The sequence below is a fragment of the Diuraphis noxia genome, unplaced genomic scaffold (assembly GCF_037042655.1).
Source record: "Diuraphis noxia isolate RWA-SAM2 unplaced genomic scaffold, SU_Dnox_SAM2 contig0005, whole genome shotgun sequence".
NCBI lineage: Eukaryota > Metazoa > Arthropoda > Insecta > Hemiptera > Aphididae > Diuraphis > Diuraphis noxia.
The window spans coordinates 24105743-24122370 of NW_028301715.1; the positions used below are offsets into that span (position 1 = coordinate 24105743).

Below are 16628 nucleotides of genomic sequence, written 5' to 3' on the forward strand. Positions count from 1 at the left end.
CAAGGTAAATTACTGACTTGGAGAAGAATCAAAAACTTGTCAATATGTAAATAGTATTATAGTCATTGATTGTATAGCAATTAACAATGATATAATTTTTATACATAAATAGGTAATTGTTATTGAATCAATATTATCAATGGTGACTATACCTATGTCTTTGTTTGTAATTAGAATACGATTTAAAACTTTCTGTTAAAATGTTAATTATAACATTTGTCATTACTAATGGTCTTGTGCCAATTTACTATTATAATATTTAAGAGCCAGGGAACTCACTATGCTTTACATTAGGTGTTGAGTGTACTTACAACATTTTTATTCTGTAGGTCATTGCTGTAATGAATTAAAAAAAAATTGCAAATTGTATTGATACAGCAGTCGTGGATGTATTGAATATTTGATAGAACATTGCAACTTATACCAGAAATATTTATTTGGGTTGATAGTAAAATTGATTTATTCTGTGCATAGATATAATAAAAACTATAATATAATATTATGTCTACGATTCTGTGCCAGTAGGTACTGCCGTATTGGATATCTGATAATAGGTCTTCGGATGTTCTAACATGGAATACAAAATTCAATCAAACACCTGGGTGTTCCTAACCTTAATTGTTTATTTTAATGAGTTAATGTAAATTAACTACAAGTGTTAACTATAGGCACCTTAATTCAGGAAAAATTTAATTTTAAAACTTCCTATGCACTTGATTTATTATTATTTAAATTGTTTAAACACTACATACATATAGTTTATAATAACAAAATATACATAGGAAAGTTGCAAGTATATTGGTGTATAAGTGAATAACAACTTAAACTACATCATCTGCTCCAAGGGTGTAACATATACAAAATGAACACAATTACGAAATTGGACTAACCAAAAAACATACATACAAAATCATATTAATATAAATATAATGTGAAATTTTTAAATTAAAAAATTATTTGGGTTTCCCCTGACCACCCTCTTGGGTATGCCACAGCCCACAGACTATGCTTAATGAGAAAAATATCAATGTGTTCAGAAGTTAATGTTTTCATTAAATCTTTTAGGTCAAAAAATACAGTAGCTCATTGCAAATATAAAATACAGCATGGGCTAAAACTTTGATATAAATAAATATATGATATTTAAATATTATGTGTATTTATTCAGTAGCCAATAAGTAAAATTCAATAATATCTATAGCAACAAATAATAGTCAAATAATTCAATATTGAAATATTATAATCATTGGTAACAATTTTTTTTTTTATAAACATATTAAACAATTTGCATATAAATCAATATAATGTTGGTATCAAAAATGAGATTAACACTTAACATACAATAAATAATTTAGTGAACTACAATTAAAAATAGAGATGGTTTTCCTTGAATAAATCAATTGATATTTACCATATCAATTTGTATCAAATAAGCATAAATCCAACTTTAAAGTTATAACACCAGTCTGTACTTCTCTCAATTGCAAATGTTTAGTAAGAGGTCCTCTACTATTCTTAGTTGATTGGATTATCTCTGATACACGAATTTCAGATCGACCTAAGAATTCTGAAATAAAATACAAGTTATATAAATTAATAAGCAGATTATAATTTATACATTTTTTTATATAATTTAAAAATGTATTCTACTAATCCTCAGTTTCAAACATAAATAAACAAATTGCAACTAAGATCCATTACCATCGGGAGAATAATGCCCTTTATTAAATACTGTAACACAAAGAATATCATCTTGAATATCTTTGACAAGGAACTGCATTGATGAATCCCATTTAGGATCAGGAGATTCATTTAATTGTGTACGTTGTTTTCGAGATCCCATACTAACTTCGCAGAAAGCAGCTTTTTTGCCTTAACATAATTTCATTGTATAAATTAAAAATTGAAATAAAAAAAAACAATTTAGTTAACTTATGATAGATTACCTAGTTTCGGAGTTTGAAGTTTTCTACCATCCATAACAAAAACTAAGACTCTGCCACAAGCCCCAAAATCTGATTTTTCTAAATCAGATACATAAGTTTAAAAACATTAAAACTATACCAACACACTAATATTATTTAGTTATGTACTTGATTCCATTAGTTGTTTTTGATTCTTTTCACTGGCAATCAAAATATTTTTAGCTTCATTTAATTTTTTTAACCATAAGTTCCGTTCATTAATACTTGGAGACGACAATAGTATAGGTTTATTGTCGTAATCAATTCGAAATTCAACACTATCAGTCACCGAGTCAGCAATATTTAATAGCATTAATAAAAAGGGCTAAATTACAACAAATCAAAAATTTAAAAAATATTTAATTTAAAAACAATATGAAAAAAACTTACTTGTTTGTAAATTTTAAATGAATCCCCTAAAAATTTGTCAAATGAAAATGATTGTCCAGACAGAATAGTTGGTTTTACTGGTTCAACAAGAAGAAACATATCATTCATCAAGAACCCAACAAGTTCTTTACCACTCTTAGTTTTTGATAAAGATCCATAGTGTAGAAATTTTCTTGATCCCAAGGAATTAGTTAATGAGTTAAATATTAGCCTTTCGCTTAATCTTTCACAGTTCACATGTGTTTGCAACCACTCTAAACGGTCAGAATTTTCTTTTTCCCTGACCCCTTCATTTACCTATTAATGAAAAAGAATAGATATTACAGAATACAATAATATAAAAAACCTATAAATACTTGAAGACATATTTCTTCAGCTTTAGCAAGTGCCTCTTCTAAGTGTATACGATCTGGATGAGAATTTGGAGTATGCTCTAAAATCTTTAAAAGAAATCATGGTAAAATAATTACTAATAAATACTATAACTTAGAGGTATGGATTTAAAACTATTGTATACATACCTTTTGTACTAGTAGAGGATATTTAGTGATTCGCTGCATGGGTTTAATAAGAAATGAACTCAATGGCAGTCCTTTGATGCGAGAATCACTCTGGCAACGTTTAGTAACTTCACAAAAAGCTGGGTTAGTCTCTGTTAGTTTCTGTAGAGTGATTGCAGCATTTAATTGACAGCTACAAAAGCGCACATATCTAGTCATTCTAGGAAACTAAAATTTAAAAAAAAATGCATAAAAAAATGTGTACAATAATAAACTTATAAAATTATTTCTTCTTACATGTTCACACAAAATATCACCAACTATTCGTACAATTCCGGCAGGACTCATATCTCTACGCACTCGTAATGATCTGTTAAATATATTCTATGATAACTGATAGGGTATATAATAATTATGAACAGCAAAGTCATAGTTAAATATTTGAAAAATATTTTGTAAATTTATAGTACTGAAAATACTTACGTCAAAAATATTTGATTACACTCAATAATTTCTTCCCAGTTAATAAAAATTTTACGAATGTCAGAAGTAGTGAGAACACCACTTTCATACAATGGTTTTTCAAACACCTAAATAACACGTAATGCATAACACTAGATCAGGTTAAATTTAAAATTTTCAAATACAAATAATATAGAATAATATTATATAATATTATATTGACAGTAAAAATCGGAGGTTAACAAAAATTCATAGAACCTCAATTTCAAAGTTTTAAATTTTGTAAAGCAAACCAATGTACGAGTATTAAATTAATGTATCTTCATACTTCTAATATGTAATCTTCACCATTATTTAAACATTATTGCTAAAAATGTGGTAATAAAATAAAGATCAATTTACACTCAAGCATCCTAGCAATCAAAATAAGCAACATCATTGAAAAAGCCAATAAGAACATACAGTTTATATGGACACCAGGCCATTGTGGAATAGATGGCAATGAGAAAGCTGACAAAGTAGCCTCGTGAAGCAGTAAAAACTCTCTGACCAAAATATGCACATACTCATCACTCATCAACATCCACAGAAATTTCAACACTTTTTGTACCAATTTATGGAAATCTGAATGGCGGCGCACACCCAATAACAAATTAAGAGAAATAAAAAATACTACCGAATACTGGCTTAAACCCCATTCATAAAACCATAAAGATGAAGTAGTTATCAGTAGACTACGTATAGCTCACTCAAAGATGTCCCATGGACATCTTATGCGCAGAGAAGAACCTGTAATGTGCCTAATCTACGGAGAACCTCTCACAGTCAAGCATCTCCTTATCCACTGCCGTATCCATATAGATACCAGAAAAAATCTAAAATTGCCCGACAACCTCTTTGAAGCCCTCAGCCCTACCTATGACAACACAGACGAAATAATTACATTTTTAAAACAAATTGATATGTATAGTCTAATTTAATAACCTATTGTATAACCATATTTTACTATGTACTAAATACTAATTTTGTTACAAGCTAATAACCTTAGCAGTTGAAGCTGTACCATGAATAAAAAAAAAATAATAATAAAGATCATGAATATAGCTAAGAAGTGTAATTAGTTGAATTCTCCAATTTGAAGTCGAAATAAAATAAGAGAAGTAGCCAATAGGTTTCATAAAAAAAGTAATTTTAATATGCTATTAAGAATGATAATTGCCACACCATTGGATATAACTAATATAATTGTCACAGCTCCAAAATTAATATTTTTTTTTCTAATCTGCTCGCCAAATAATTTCCGATATTTCAAACTACCTTAAAAAAACCTAACAATATTATAAATAATAGAAAAATAACTAATTAATATAATTTAATATAAATACTTCGTGTACTGCAGTCATATCTTCAATATAGGCCTGCTCAGTGGTAATCAACTCGTGAATATGCTGTTGTCGTTTTCGTTCTTCTTTATTCAATTTTACTTTAATTGTCACTTCAGCTACATGATTATAACACATTAGAAAATTGTAATCATTTTCATCATAAAATTAATCTTACTAGCATAAGAGTAATCTAATAAAATTTGTGTTTATTTACACATATTAAACATTGAATAACGACGATCATTTGGGTATAAAAAATTGATTATTGTGAAATATATATTTTTGATCTTTCCTATAAAAGTAACATATAAAAGATAAGATAAGAAAATTTTGAACAAATAATATTGTTATTTCATGAACATTTTTTTTAATATGTGCTTAATAGAATAATGATATTCTATTTATTATTCAACGATTATCAGATATTCTAGTTAAAAACGCATTTAAATTTATTTATTTAAATAAAATAACAGCTCAAAGTTAATCAAATGCCAAATTTGTAATTTAAAATTAATTTAAATATATGCAAATACTTTTAAATGATTGGCTGTCAATGAGATTTTTAATTCGTTAACACAAAAAAAAAAAAATCATAAATTTAATGATAAACAAATTCATATTATTATTTAATTCCATTATTAGCCTGTAGAATACTTTAAAATACTAGCTATTTATAAATATTTAAATCAATAGAAAAGAAACTTATAGCTTTTGGATTAAGGTGGTAAGTAGAATAAATTGAAAAAAAATTGTATGATATTTGTTATGTTCTATATATTTTTTTATACCATAGTGAATATAATATAATAATTTGTAAGTAATAAATAATACAACTTCACACTAAATTTACCACACAATATCAAATAATTATATAATGAACTCCTCTAAATGTTATGATAGGAATAATAATATATAAGTTAGTAATAAAATCACTACATTGCTATTCAAATATAATATAGGTAAGTGAAGCTAAAAATTATGCAAATTTAACAATGCATAAGAAATAATTATAATATTAATTATAAATGATAAATTATAGAATTATGACTTATGTGGAATAACGTATTTAGGTGTTTGTTCATAAACTTAAGTAGATATATAGTAACACTGACATGTATATAATAATTTAATAATTATAACAACAAATATCAATTTAAGAGATTCTAATATAAACAATAATGATAAAAACATTTTTAATGTAGATGGTATATTAAAGTTATACAATAAATATCTAAAAATAATCTAATAATAAAATGGAGGGAAAATATTGCACTTAAGTAAATCATAAAATAAAATAATTCTACTAACATATTATATTGCATGTTACTTTATAAATTAAATGTAAGTATATATTAGAAGTGATAACTGGTAGGTACTAGATAATATTAATTTAATAATTTAATAATGTACAGAATATATTTTAATAAATGGCTGACCCATCAATTGCAATGACTATAATATGGGTGATTGATAAATAAAAAAAACAATACAAGTCTTGTTTATGACTATAAAAGTTGTTTTCTTAGCTTTTATAATTTAATGCCATAAATATTAAACTTACTTACTAATCAGGCTTTGAAAAATAATAAATAATTTAATAAAAAAAAAAAAACCATACTAATATTCTGAAGTTCATCCGCCTGATGGGTCGTTAGCCAGTGAACAAATGACTATAACAAACTCCTACAAAAAAAAAAACAAAACAAAAACAAAAGAGACAGAATATAGAAGATGTTAGTATAAGTTTTATCTTATTATCTATTCATAACTTATAAAACTATTTAAACTATTTAGAAGAGTTCATTAAAATTTTTTGAACCCACTAAAATATGATTTCATTAACAATAAATTAATTTTAATTTTATATTATAATAGTTGCATGTAATCCCATAAAATAATTTTTATAATAAACATATTTTTTATAATCTTAAATATGTTTGATAAAATTATAAAAAATATTTAATTACAATTGTTGTATTGTAATTTTTGACATCAAAATGTCTTCAACACATTCCTTTTAATTAAATTGAAACATGCAAAAGTTATTTAATTAAAAATAATTAGTTAAAATATTATCTAATACTATAAAACTTAATTTCTTTTACTTACATAGAGGTGCCACGTAATTACTTGGAAACAATCCTGTCTTTCCATTTAGTTCTCCTCTCCACCAAGCTTGCTCATCTTTTGATACCAATGTTATAATCTCATCCTTTTGGAATGTTAATTCATCATTGTGAACCGCATTAAATGGAAACAAAGCTATGACTTTTTCTGTAAATAATATTAATATTATTTAATTATTCAACAAAAAAGATGAGAATATGATTATATTACCTAGGGTATTGTTGGAGGAAGGTGTTGTAGTAGTAACAGGCATTATTGCAGATTGATTACTTTTTGTAGCGGGTGAATTTGCTCTACCAGTGTTACCTAATGGTTTTACATAAGATGCTGGAAACCAACCAATTTGACGTTTTTGTCCTTTTGCCTAACATTATATTTTAACAAATTATTTTCCAAACAATGTTAAAGGATGTTTTTATTTACTTGTAACTCTCCTTCCCACCAACCAGTTGTAGTCTTCTTTCTAATTTTTACCAATTGTCCTCGTTGTAAACTTAATTGTTCTGTGCTAGTGGCTGTGTATGGTGCAATGACAGTCGCCACTTCTGCTTTTTTTGTTCCTTTAGTTATCTGAGGAATACAACATTAAAGTAATAACAATTTAAAAATGTTATTCAATTATAGGTACTAGACAAAAATTATTTCATGCAAACAACATACAGAAAGCATAGTTTACCTTGTCATCATTTTCGCTATCTTCTGTTGCACTGCTTTCCCTCTGATAACCAAAAACACAAGCCATAGACAATAACAAACAAACAATCAATAATAAAAACAATACACAAAAAGCGTAGAATAATAGCATTTTGATAACAGAAAGGATATAATAAAAATAAATTTGTTAAAATTATAGTTAGGTCAAAATTTCTAGTACAATATCATATTAGAAAGTAAAAAAATAATGACATTATATAATATACCACAAAAACTTATTTACTTTTAAATTATTTTATGATAAAATAAAACAAATCTCAAAATAGTAAAATTACTGATATATAACAACATTACTACTTAAGAGTATTTAATTATTTTGTAATATTATTTATATAAAACAACAATTAAATATAAGTTATTTGTTAAGATTAAGAAAAAATATTAGACTTAATGCTTGATAAAATAATTTCAAATTAAATGAAAAAACATTTACATTTTTTACATTTACTATTTTTTTAAATTTATTTGACTAATATACTTTCACAAATATGTGGGGATAGGAAAAAATACTTAATACCTGAGCATTTTTTAGATAAGCCAAGAAGGTTGAACTTAAAAAAATGTTTTTGGTACGGTTAACAAATATTGAGTTAATTAAAAACTAAGAAGGTACCTAATTTGTAAATGGTTCTGAGGTTCTTAATATTCAAATAATAGTATTAATAATTTAATAAAAATTAGTAAATTATAGTAACAAATGTATGATTGTATGTAATATAAACATTATTATTTCTAGTAGGTTATTATGTAACTATAATAAGAACTTTAGAATTTGAAAATTATGTTAATGAAAATAATTTTATCACTGAATTATTTAAAATTTAGTATTTTATAAATATGTAATAATAATCAATAGATTATTCTAACAAAAAGAAAACTATTCAGTAGTTTAAATCCTCTAGAAAATAAGAAAATATATATCAACATTTTAAGTGTTAAAGGAACAGTGATATAAGCGACATGGTACTTTTTTTATATATATACTTAGTTGAATTCATACCTTTGTTGACGTTAAATCTGGTGTAACTGATCTACTACCACCAAGTTTTTGAGATTCTAGCATAATAGGAGTAGTCAATGGTGAAGAAGTAACAGATGTTTCTGATTTTACTGATGAAGCTGTTTCAAAAGGAGGGTTCTTATTCACAGTAGTTTCCTTAGGCTATATAAAAATTGTATTAATTAAAAACAAAATTGAAATAGAAATATTAATTCTAAAAAATAAATACAGTGCAACCTCCATCTTATTAACTAAAACTATTTAGAAAAAAACCAAAAAAGTTAATTAGTTGATATTGTATTAAATTTTGAGTGTACAAAACAAAATTTAATAAGGATTAACATATGTCTTAAATTAACTACATTTATATGAAAAGTAAAAACCACAATGAAATTGCCACTAATTTTTATTTAGTCAAGAAAAGTGTAAAATAAAAATAGAAAATTATTTATTGAGGTGTTCAATATTTAAATTTATTTATTACACTTAGTTTCACAAGTAATGTAATATTATATACCATAACGTTTTTATGACAGGGTTAAAGTTTGAGTTATGATGGTAGTATAACTGTACCCACATAGTTTAAAAAAAAATACATATCAAAGGTAAAATTTACCTGAGGATCAAGATATTGCACATAGTTAGAAGGAAATATTCCAGATCTGTCACCTATTATTCCTGTCCACCAATCACCATCTTTTTTTGTTACTAAAACCACTTCATCCTGATTCATGTTTAAATCTCCTGGCTCCACAGACTCATATGGATAGAGAACAATATAATATTCTAAATATAAAGAAATAATTAATTAAAAATATATATTTTAGTATTGTTAAATATTTTGAGCCATTTTACTATACTCTAATCATGTTAATAAGGAATTTCAGAAAACAACTAGTGTTCAGAGGCATGATATAACTATACCGTTGGCAGATATGTTGGTTCATTAGGTGATAAACACAATGATTTTCTGACAACCAAAAGTTAGGTTTCTTTTTAACATGAACAGAATAACTTACACAGAATTTTAATTTATTACTAAAATATGTAGCTGACTAAGTCAGCATTTTCAATATATTCATCTTTATGATTATATACAAAATATAAGATGCACTGAAACACTGACAACTGTGAAATATATATATATATATAAATATATAAACCTTGTTTGTCGCTTGGAATATCTTTGACTGCATTTTCAATTATGGACACAGAAGATTTTTGGAACCAGCCAACACGATTATCTGAAGTTCTACCATACCACCAATCGTCCTATGAACAATTTATATATTTAAAATAGTAATGATAATAAAAATAAAATAATAGAATTAACGATCAAATAGGAAGTATAGTAAATAAAAATAACAAAAATAATAATGGAAATGTTCAGTTAGTAGCAATTTAAATTAAAGAGTATGAACATGATGGATTTGAGAATATAGATGGATATAATGGTCAGGTGAAATATATCCCAGGGGGCCAAAGATAAATTAAGAAACTTGAATCACAGAAGGGAGGATTTTAATTAGGATATGCAGGAGGTTGCACAGAACATCCTCAAGTTTAAGCACACATACAACACATGTGAGGTAGGAGTTGAAGGAAAATAAATATATAATAATGGGAATGGAAAAATGTATGACCAAGTTTTAAATATGAGAACATGTCTATAGTATGTTGAACAACAGAAAATAAAGAAACCCTAGGTCATGAGTTAATTATTGGACCCATCAAGTAGTATAGTAAAACATTATGGAAAAGATCTATTTGATATAAAATTATTGAGGATTTACTAAAAGTTTAAAATGCAAACAGAATAAAAATCACTTTTAATTGTTTATAGTTAATTTTTATGGTATATAATTATTCAATAATACATACTTGATTTTCAGTTACATCAATTATATCACCAGCAACCAATGACAAATAAGTACTGTCTTTACCAGTCCAATCATTTAATACTTTTGCTTTAATATTCACTGGTTTACCACGACCTAAAATAAGTTTAGGGTATGAATTACTAAACTCATCATTTTCAAATCCTTGTCCAAGCTCATTTTCTGGTAACTCGTCAATTCCTCTGTAACAAAATAATCTTATAAAATGGATTAATAAAAAATAGAAAAAAATACTATTTACTCTAATGGTTTTTGGGTGGATGCAAAATTATCTTCTAAAGGAGCTTGGCGATTAGCAATAATGTCACGAATGTCATCAGAACCATCAACTGTTTCAACATAGGATTCTGGAAACCATCCTGTTTTGTTCTTCAATTCTCCTGTTAGCCATCCAGGTTCTGCGTTTTGTTCCAATGGAACCATAATAATATCTCCAGGTTGGAAAGATAATTCATCAGTGTTGCGAGCCTCAAATTCATACAAAGCTCGACATTTTTTATAGGCACTTGATTCTATGGATTTAATAAATACACATATATTATATTAATATTAATATTGGCAATTTTTATATTTTCAATGATAATTTATTAACTGGTACCTAAATTAGATGCAGACTTTTCTTCAACCCAGTCAGTAGTGGGTGCTGAATTCCATGCATCATCTCCCCAAGATGACATTTCTTTTGCTTTATTTTTCTTCATTTCTATAACTTTCTTAATGTTTTCTTCATAACTTGGATAGACCTTTTCACAATCTTCTACAAGCTTGGTCAATTGTGTTTTTAATTGATCAATAGAACTGTTATTATTTTCAACATCTTGTTTTTTGAGTTCGATCTAAAAAAAAAAACCAATTTAAAAACAAATTAATAATTATTTGGTATGATCATACTTGTGAATTAAGATCATCAATCTTATCTTGTAAGCTTTTGAATGCTAATTTTTTATTTGAAATTGCTGATTGTGTTTGTTCTTGTATTTCTGCAGTTTCAATACTGGACTTCATTTTGTTCTTGGCTTCTAAACGTATTTTTTCTTGACTCACAGTGATAAGACGTTGATTTTGTTCTTTCAAAGTAGATTTTAAACGTGACATTTCATTCATTTGAGTGTCTCGTGTTGTCCGCATACTATCAATTGTAGATTTTACCCCGGTTACACTTGCACGAGTCTCACTAATTTTTTGTGATAGCTCACGCACTTTATCAGTCTAAAAAACACCAAATTCACAGTTTAATATACACAATTTAAATTTTCAACTAAAACCATACCATTTGTTGAAGATCAATGGTCAAGCTTTGATTTTTGCCCTTTAATTTAAGTACTGTTTCTTGTTCCTTCTGCCGTTGTTGTTGAAGTTCCATACTTCTTTGTTTTTCCCACTCTAATTGGCGCTGCCTCTCCATTTCTCTTTATTTCATTTAAAAAATAGATATTAAATAAATTATTGCAAAAAGGAAAAAGTTTACAAAACAAATTTACTTTCGAGCCGCTTCTCTTTGTTCTTGAGCTCTTTTTCTTTGCTCTTCTCTTTCCTGTTCTAGTTCTTTTTGTTTTCTCATTTGTATTTCAAGTTCATCTTGTCTTCTTTTTTCTTGTTCTAATCGTATTTTTTCTCTTCTGTCTTGCTCTTCCCTTTCCTTACGCTCTCGTTCTTCTTGCTCTTTTCTCTGGATTTCCAATAAAGCTTTACGGCGTCTTTCTAACTCAGCTTGTCCTTTTTCAAAATTCTCTTTGCGTTTATCTTCAAAAGTTGTTTGATTTACCAAACAAGAATCAGACTCAGGAGTTCCTTCACTTGGAGCAGTCAAACTATTCTGACGTTGGCGTCGAACAGATGGTGGTATAAGTTCAGGGGGTAAAGGAATGCGAATTTTTTCCCCAGATTTAGCCAAATCACACAAATACATTGCCAAGACAAACTCGTCACAGCATAATTGACCATCTTTATCCATATCAGAGAGATTCCTTTAAGTCGAAGCAAATAAATATTGATTTAATATAAAAGATTAAGAATTTATACCAATTCATCAATTTACCATATTTGTGCAAGAACGTTTTGTGGTAGTTGAGTAGCCACCATGATACCACGGGCTTGAACTCCAGTTAAAAATCCTGTCCTTGTGCGATCGGTAGTATTAAAAATTTGTGTGTACTTTAATTTAGTTTGATGTGGTACTGCCCATTCCTGATTGCCTCTATAATAAAAATAATTGAAACAAAAAAATTTTAATAAAATAACTTTATAACCATAGAAAAGAAGCAAAATGTTGTTATTAAATATTTCAATCATAAGATATTTCTGACTTACACACATACTACACAAGAATTTTTGCTTACAGTTTCAATAGTGTGCTGTGAGTTTTGATACTAGAATGAATTTACCCATTATAAAATATATAGGTAAGATTGTTGTCTAAGGCCCTGTTAAAGTTTTTATTGATATTATTTTTAATTAAGTTATGATAATTTCAAAATGAAAATTTTTAAAAAGTCATAATTTACCAAAAAATAATGACAATAAAAGCTGTTTCACTTTAAGTTGGTAAGTTGAACTAAATAAATAGTGGACTGTTTAATTGAATAAATAATGATTTTAATGCATAGTAAATTTTATAAATAATTTACCATTAAGTAACTAGTTTGTGGTCGTAATTTAAGATATTCACTGCGCAGCATTTATTGTGTTACTATCATGCACATATTATTATCCCTGATCCACGGCGGTTTTTGTGATAATAGATATTTGTGTAGATAACAATTTAATATTAAACAAAGCCTACATGAAGCCCTGATAATAATCTTACTTATAAATTATATAATAGGTAAATTCACTCTAATATCAAAACTTACAGCATACTATAAAAACTGATGAACGAAAACTTATTATGTTGTACTTGAACGTGTGTAAGACAGAGATGGCACACACGGGTGTGATGTCCTCTTAAAAGAATTATTAAAATATTGTGAATTATAATGAAATCTTAGTATGATATATTAACAAAGTTTAGTTTATTAAATCGTAACAATCAAGCTTAAAGTTGTAAATCTATTAAATAATTATATTTTTAAACTTACGGAGAATCTATTGATATAGGCATTGGCATTGAAGCAACTGGTGTACCAGGAACTAAATAAACAAAATAATTAAAATTAACATAAGTAATGAAAAACAGAATTATTTTATCAACTTACGTGATGGTGCAGCAGGTAGTGCAGATTTAACAGGTTCAGTTTGACCAACTAACGCCACATCATTTGTTAAATTAGCAGTTTGAACCGGAGAAGAACTATTTACAACTGGACTTATTGTAGGATTTATAGTTCCAATGGGAGAAGGAGCTGCTGGTATTAATGAAGGTGATATCGCTGGTAAAATTGTTGATGGAGACACATTTGATAATGGCAACGTCATAGGTGGCGCAATTCCAGGGGTCATTGTTGGAGGACTTGTAAGAAGTGGAGATGAAGCTTTAGGAACTGAATCTAAAAATGTTAATTCTAAAATTAGTTAAATTTGATAAGCATAAGAAAGGAACTTTTTAAATTACTTAGAGACTGTACAGAGTTCCATAAATTACTAGGGATGACTTTAGGAAGCTCTAAACCTCTAAGTTTAAGACTAATTAACTTGCAAGCAATAGTAAATTCAATAATATTCATACGACCATCTGCATCAGTATCAGCTAAACCCCTAAAAATTAGTCAATATTAATAAATTAATAACCTCAATAAGATTAACAATAAATAATCACATAAGTAAAAATATTTTTATAATTTTACCATATTGCACCAAGTACTAATGGAGGTAGTCTAGATTGTAAAAGAAATCCCTTAGCTTGTTCACCCGTAATGACACCATTTACTGGTTTCAATGCTTGAAAATGTGTGCAAAAACGTGTCCATTCTTGAGGAGTCACCACCCACGGATCCATATCACCAGGTTTAATTTAACCTAAACATTAAAGATGGTCAATAATTATATATTCCTTATTTTATTGTTATTCATATTTAAAATATTGGTAGGTATATAATAACAAAAATATTATAAGCTATTTACTTTAATATTTCATATTCATAACTTATAAGTCATATTTTACTAAACTTGTTTTAAAGACTAATGGAAGAAAAGTGTATTAAGATTTTTAACATATTCTACTGATAAACTCACTGTGGTAAACTAAATTTTATAAATTTTATAATAACTCGCCGCAATACTGACTGAAGAAAAGAAATTGATAAAGTAAAACTCATTAGTATTTTATATCAAGGAAAAATTAAAAACTATGTAAATTAAAATAAACGTTTGTCTAAATTAAAGCTGCTAAGTTGTTGCTATAAATAATCATTATAATTAACATTATTTTAATAAACAATGGAAGTAGGTAGGTGCCTATTATAAATGATAATTTATTACATTTAAGATAATTTGATTAAATCTAATAAAACATTCATCATGTATTCATGTACTTAATTATTATGTAAAAAATTCATGAGTATTGAAACTTTCAATTATAAAGAATAATTATTCAATATTGTATTTAATTGTGTCACTAGCACCAAAAATTTGATTTATTTAGAATAATAATAATTAATAAACACATCAATCTTTACACTTAAAGTTAGCAGCACAGCACTTTATTCATCTTTTACTAAACATAATTATCGCGCAACTATAGGAATAAATTTAATATTCACTTAAAGCTAAACAAAGTTGTTACACCAAGCATTAATGAATCTTAAATGTGATAAGAGTTTGAGTACCTATAGTAAAAACTTAAGTTAGGTTGAGCAAGCTAGTTTATAATTAAACAAAATTATTAACCCATATATTATATTTAATTGTGCACATTTTAAAACTTTAATTATTGTTGTATAAAGGTAGATCAGTTTAAATTATTTGTTAAACATTCTATACCATTCTGAAACAGCTTAGGAAGTGGGTCAAAAAATACACTATGATTTATCTATAAATTATGTTCACTAAAATATAGGTAATGCCCATCTTACATTTATTACCAATTTTATGAATAATTTGTCTATAATTTAAATATTAATTATCTAGCAGTGTATTTATCCTAACCTGTCTAGTGTTATTATACCCAAAAATGCTAGCAAAAAAAAAAGGCAGGTACATAGATAATGATGCTATTCATTAATGGCTGTAAAAATGTTTGAAAAAATAACAAAAAAATATCACACAATATATTTAAAGGGGCATATAAACATATTTGGTATTGTAATTGATGAATGGAAAACGGACAACAACGAACCAAACATTATGGTTTCTGCGGCGCCCACCCGATGATGAGAACAAATAAAACAATATTATTAGATATTACGTTTATCATATGTACATAATATAATAGTAGTATATTATTATTATGTTGTAATTCGTAGTAGCAGTAGCAGCGGCGGTGGCTGCAGCAGCAGCATAAGTAAATGAGGAATAGCAATTATTGACGATTAATAATAAAATAGTGAAATAATGAATAGTATCGTAGGTATTATGCGTGTCGGGCGACCCAACGAACGAGCCAACGCGGCGGCTGACGTGACCGTGAAACGTACGCGACACACACAATACTCCGAATTGAGCAATCTTACCGGTGCGCAGAGCTTTGACGGCGAACCCACACTCCGTCGGGCGTAATTATTTGATGGGCGTGTGCGTTGCGTATGACGAGAACAGTAGGAAAACAATTTGAGTCGAAAAATTTAGGCTCGGAGCGCGCGAAACGTAGTCGCCAGCTTTTTGGCCGCGTTATTTATCGTTTGACATTTATATTTTACACGGATTTCCGACCGCCCGCCCACAAGTATATCTCACTTATCTATATTGCAATAAATAATAATAATAATATATGCTATTATAACAGAATACGTACGACAAACGGTTTTGTTGGTTTTTTATCAGTGTGCGCTAGTGGTGCCCAAACGTGCGCACGAAGGATAAACGATAAAACGATATTATTAAAAAATATAATAATATACTAAAACGTTTTCACTCTATGTCGTCGGACCCGCATCCGTCGATCTGTAATTATTGTCACTTTTTAACTGTATAAAATATGTTTCAGTGCTAACTGCTATTCTATCGTATTCAATTGAAGTTAAACGCCCCGATTTCATTGATTTGATTTTATGATAACTATAAGTTATAACCGAGTAACTGACGCTGAAAAGGTT

At 27.3% G+C, this 16628-nt stretch overlaps 1 protein-coding gene across 5 annotated transcripts; it reads right to left on the minus strand.

Annotated features, from left to right (window-relative positions):
- Window positions 1-1221: 1221 nt before the first annotated feature.
- Window positions 1222-16456, minus strand: Dap160 (dynamin associated protein 160). 5 transcript variants are annotated; one of them, XM_089229718.1, is made up of 29 exons: window positions 16328-16456; window positions 14223-14394; window positions 13991-14133; window positions 13635-13925; window positions 13518-13569; window positions 12479-12637; window positions 11922-12407; window positions 11711-11849; window positions 11332-11649; window positions 11039-11276; window positions 10682-10952; window positions 10424-10622; window positions 9706-9814; window positions 9159-9328; window positions 8543-8704; window positions 7505-7546; window positions 7252-7398; window positions 7039-7192; window positions 6811-6975; window positions 4702-4817; window positions 3338-3444; window positions 3152-3224; window positions 2876-3082; window positions 2711-2794; window positions 2355-2651; window positions 2094-2289; window positions 1947-2024; window positions 1702-1872; window positions 1222-1567 (listed from the first exon to the last, which is right to left on the minus strand). In XM_089229718.1, exons 2-29 carry the CDS (start codon window positions 14372-14374, stop codon window positions 1416-1418), a joined length of 4878 nt encoding a protein of 1625 aa, XP_089085844.1. In that variant the 5' UTR covers window positions 14375-14394; window positions 16328-16456; the 3' UTR covers window positions 1222-1415. The 5 variants fall into 5 exon arrangements, with proteins under 5 accessions (XP_089085844.1, XP_015366678.2, XP_015366680.2 ...); XM_015511192.2 differs by lacking the exon at window positions 16328-16456 and adding an exon at window positions 16047-16280; XM_015511194.2 differs by lacking the exon at window positions 16328-16456 and adding an exon at window positions 15797-16015.
- Between the last annotated feature and the right edge of the window lie 172 nt (window positions 16457-16628).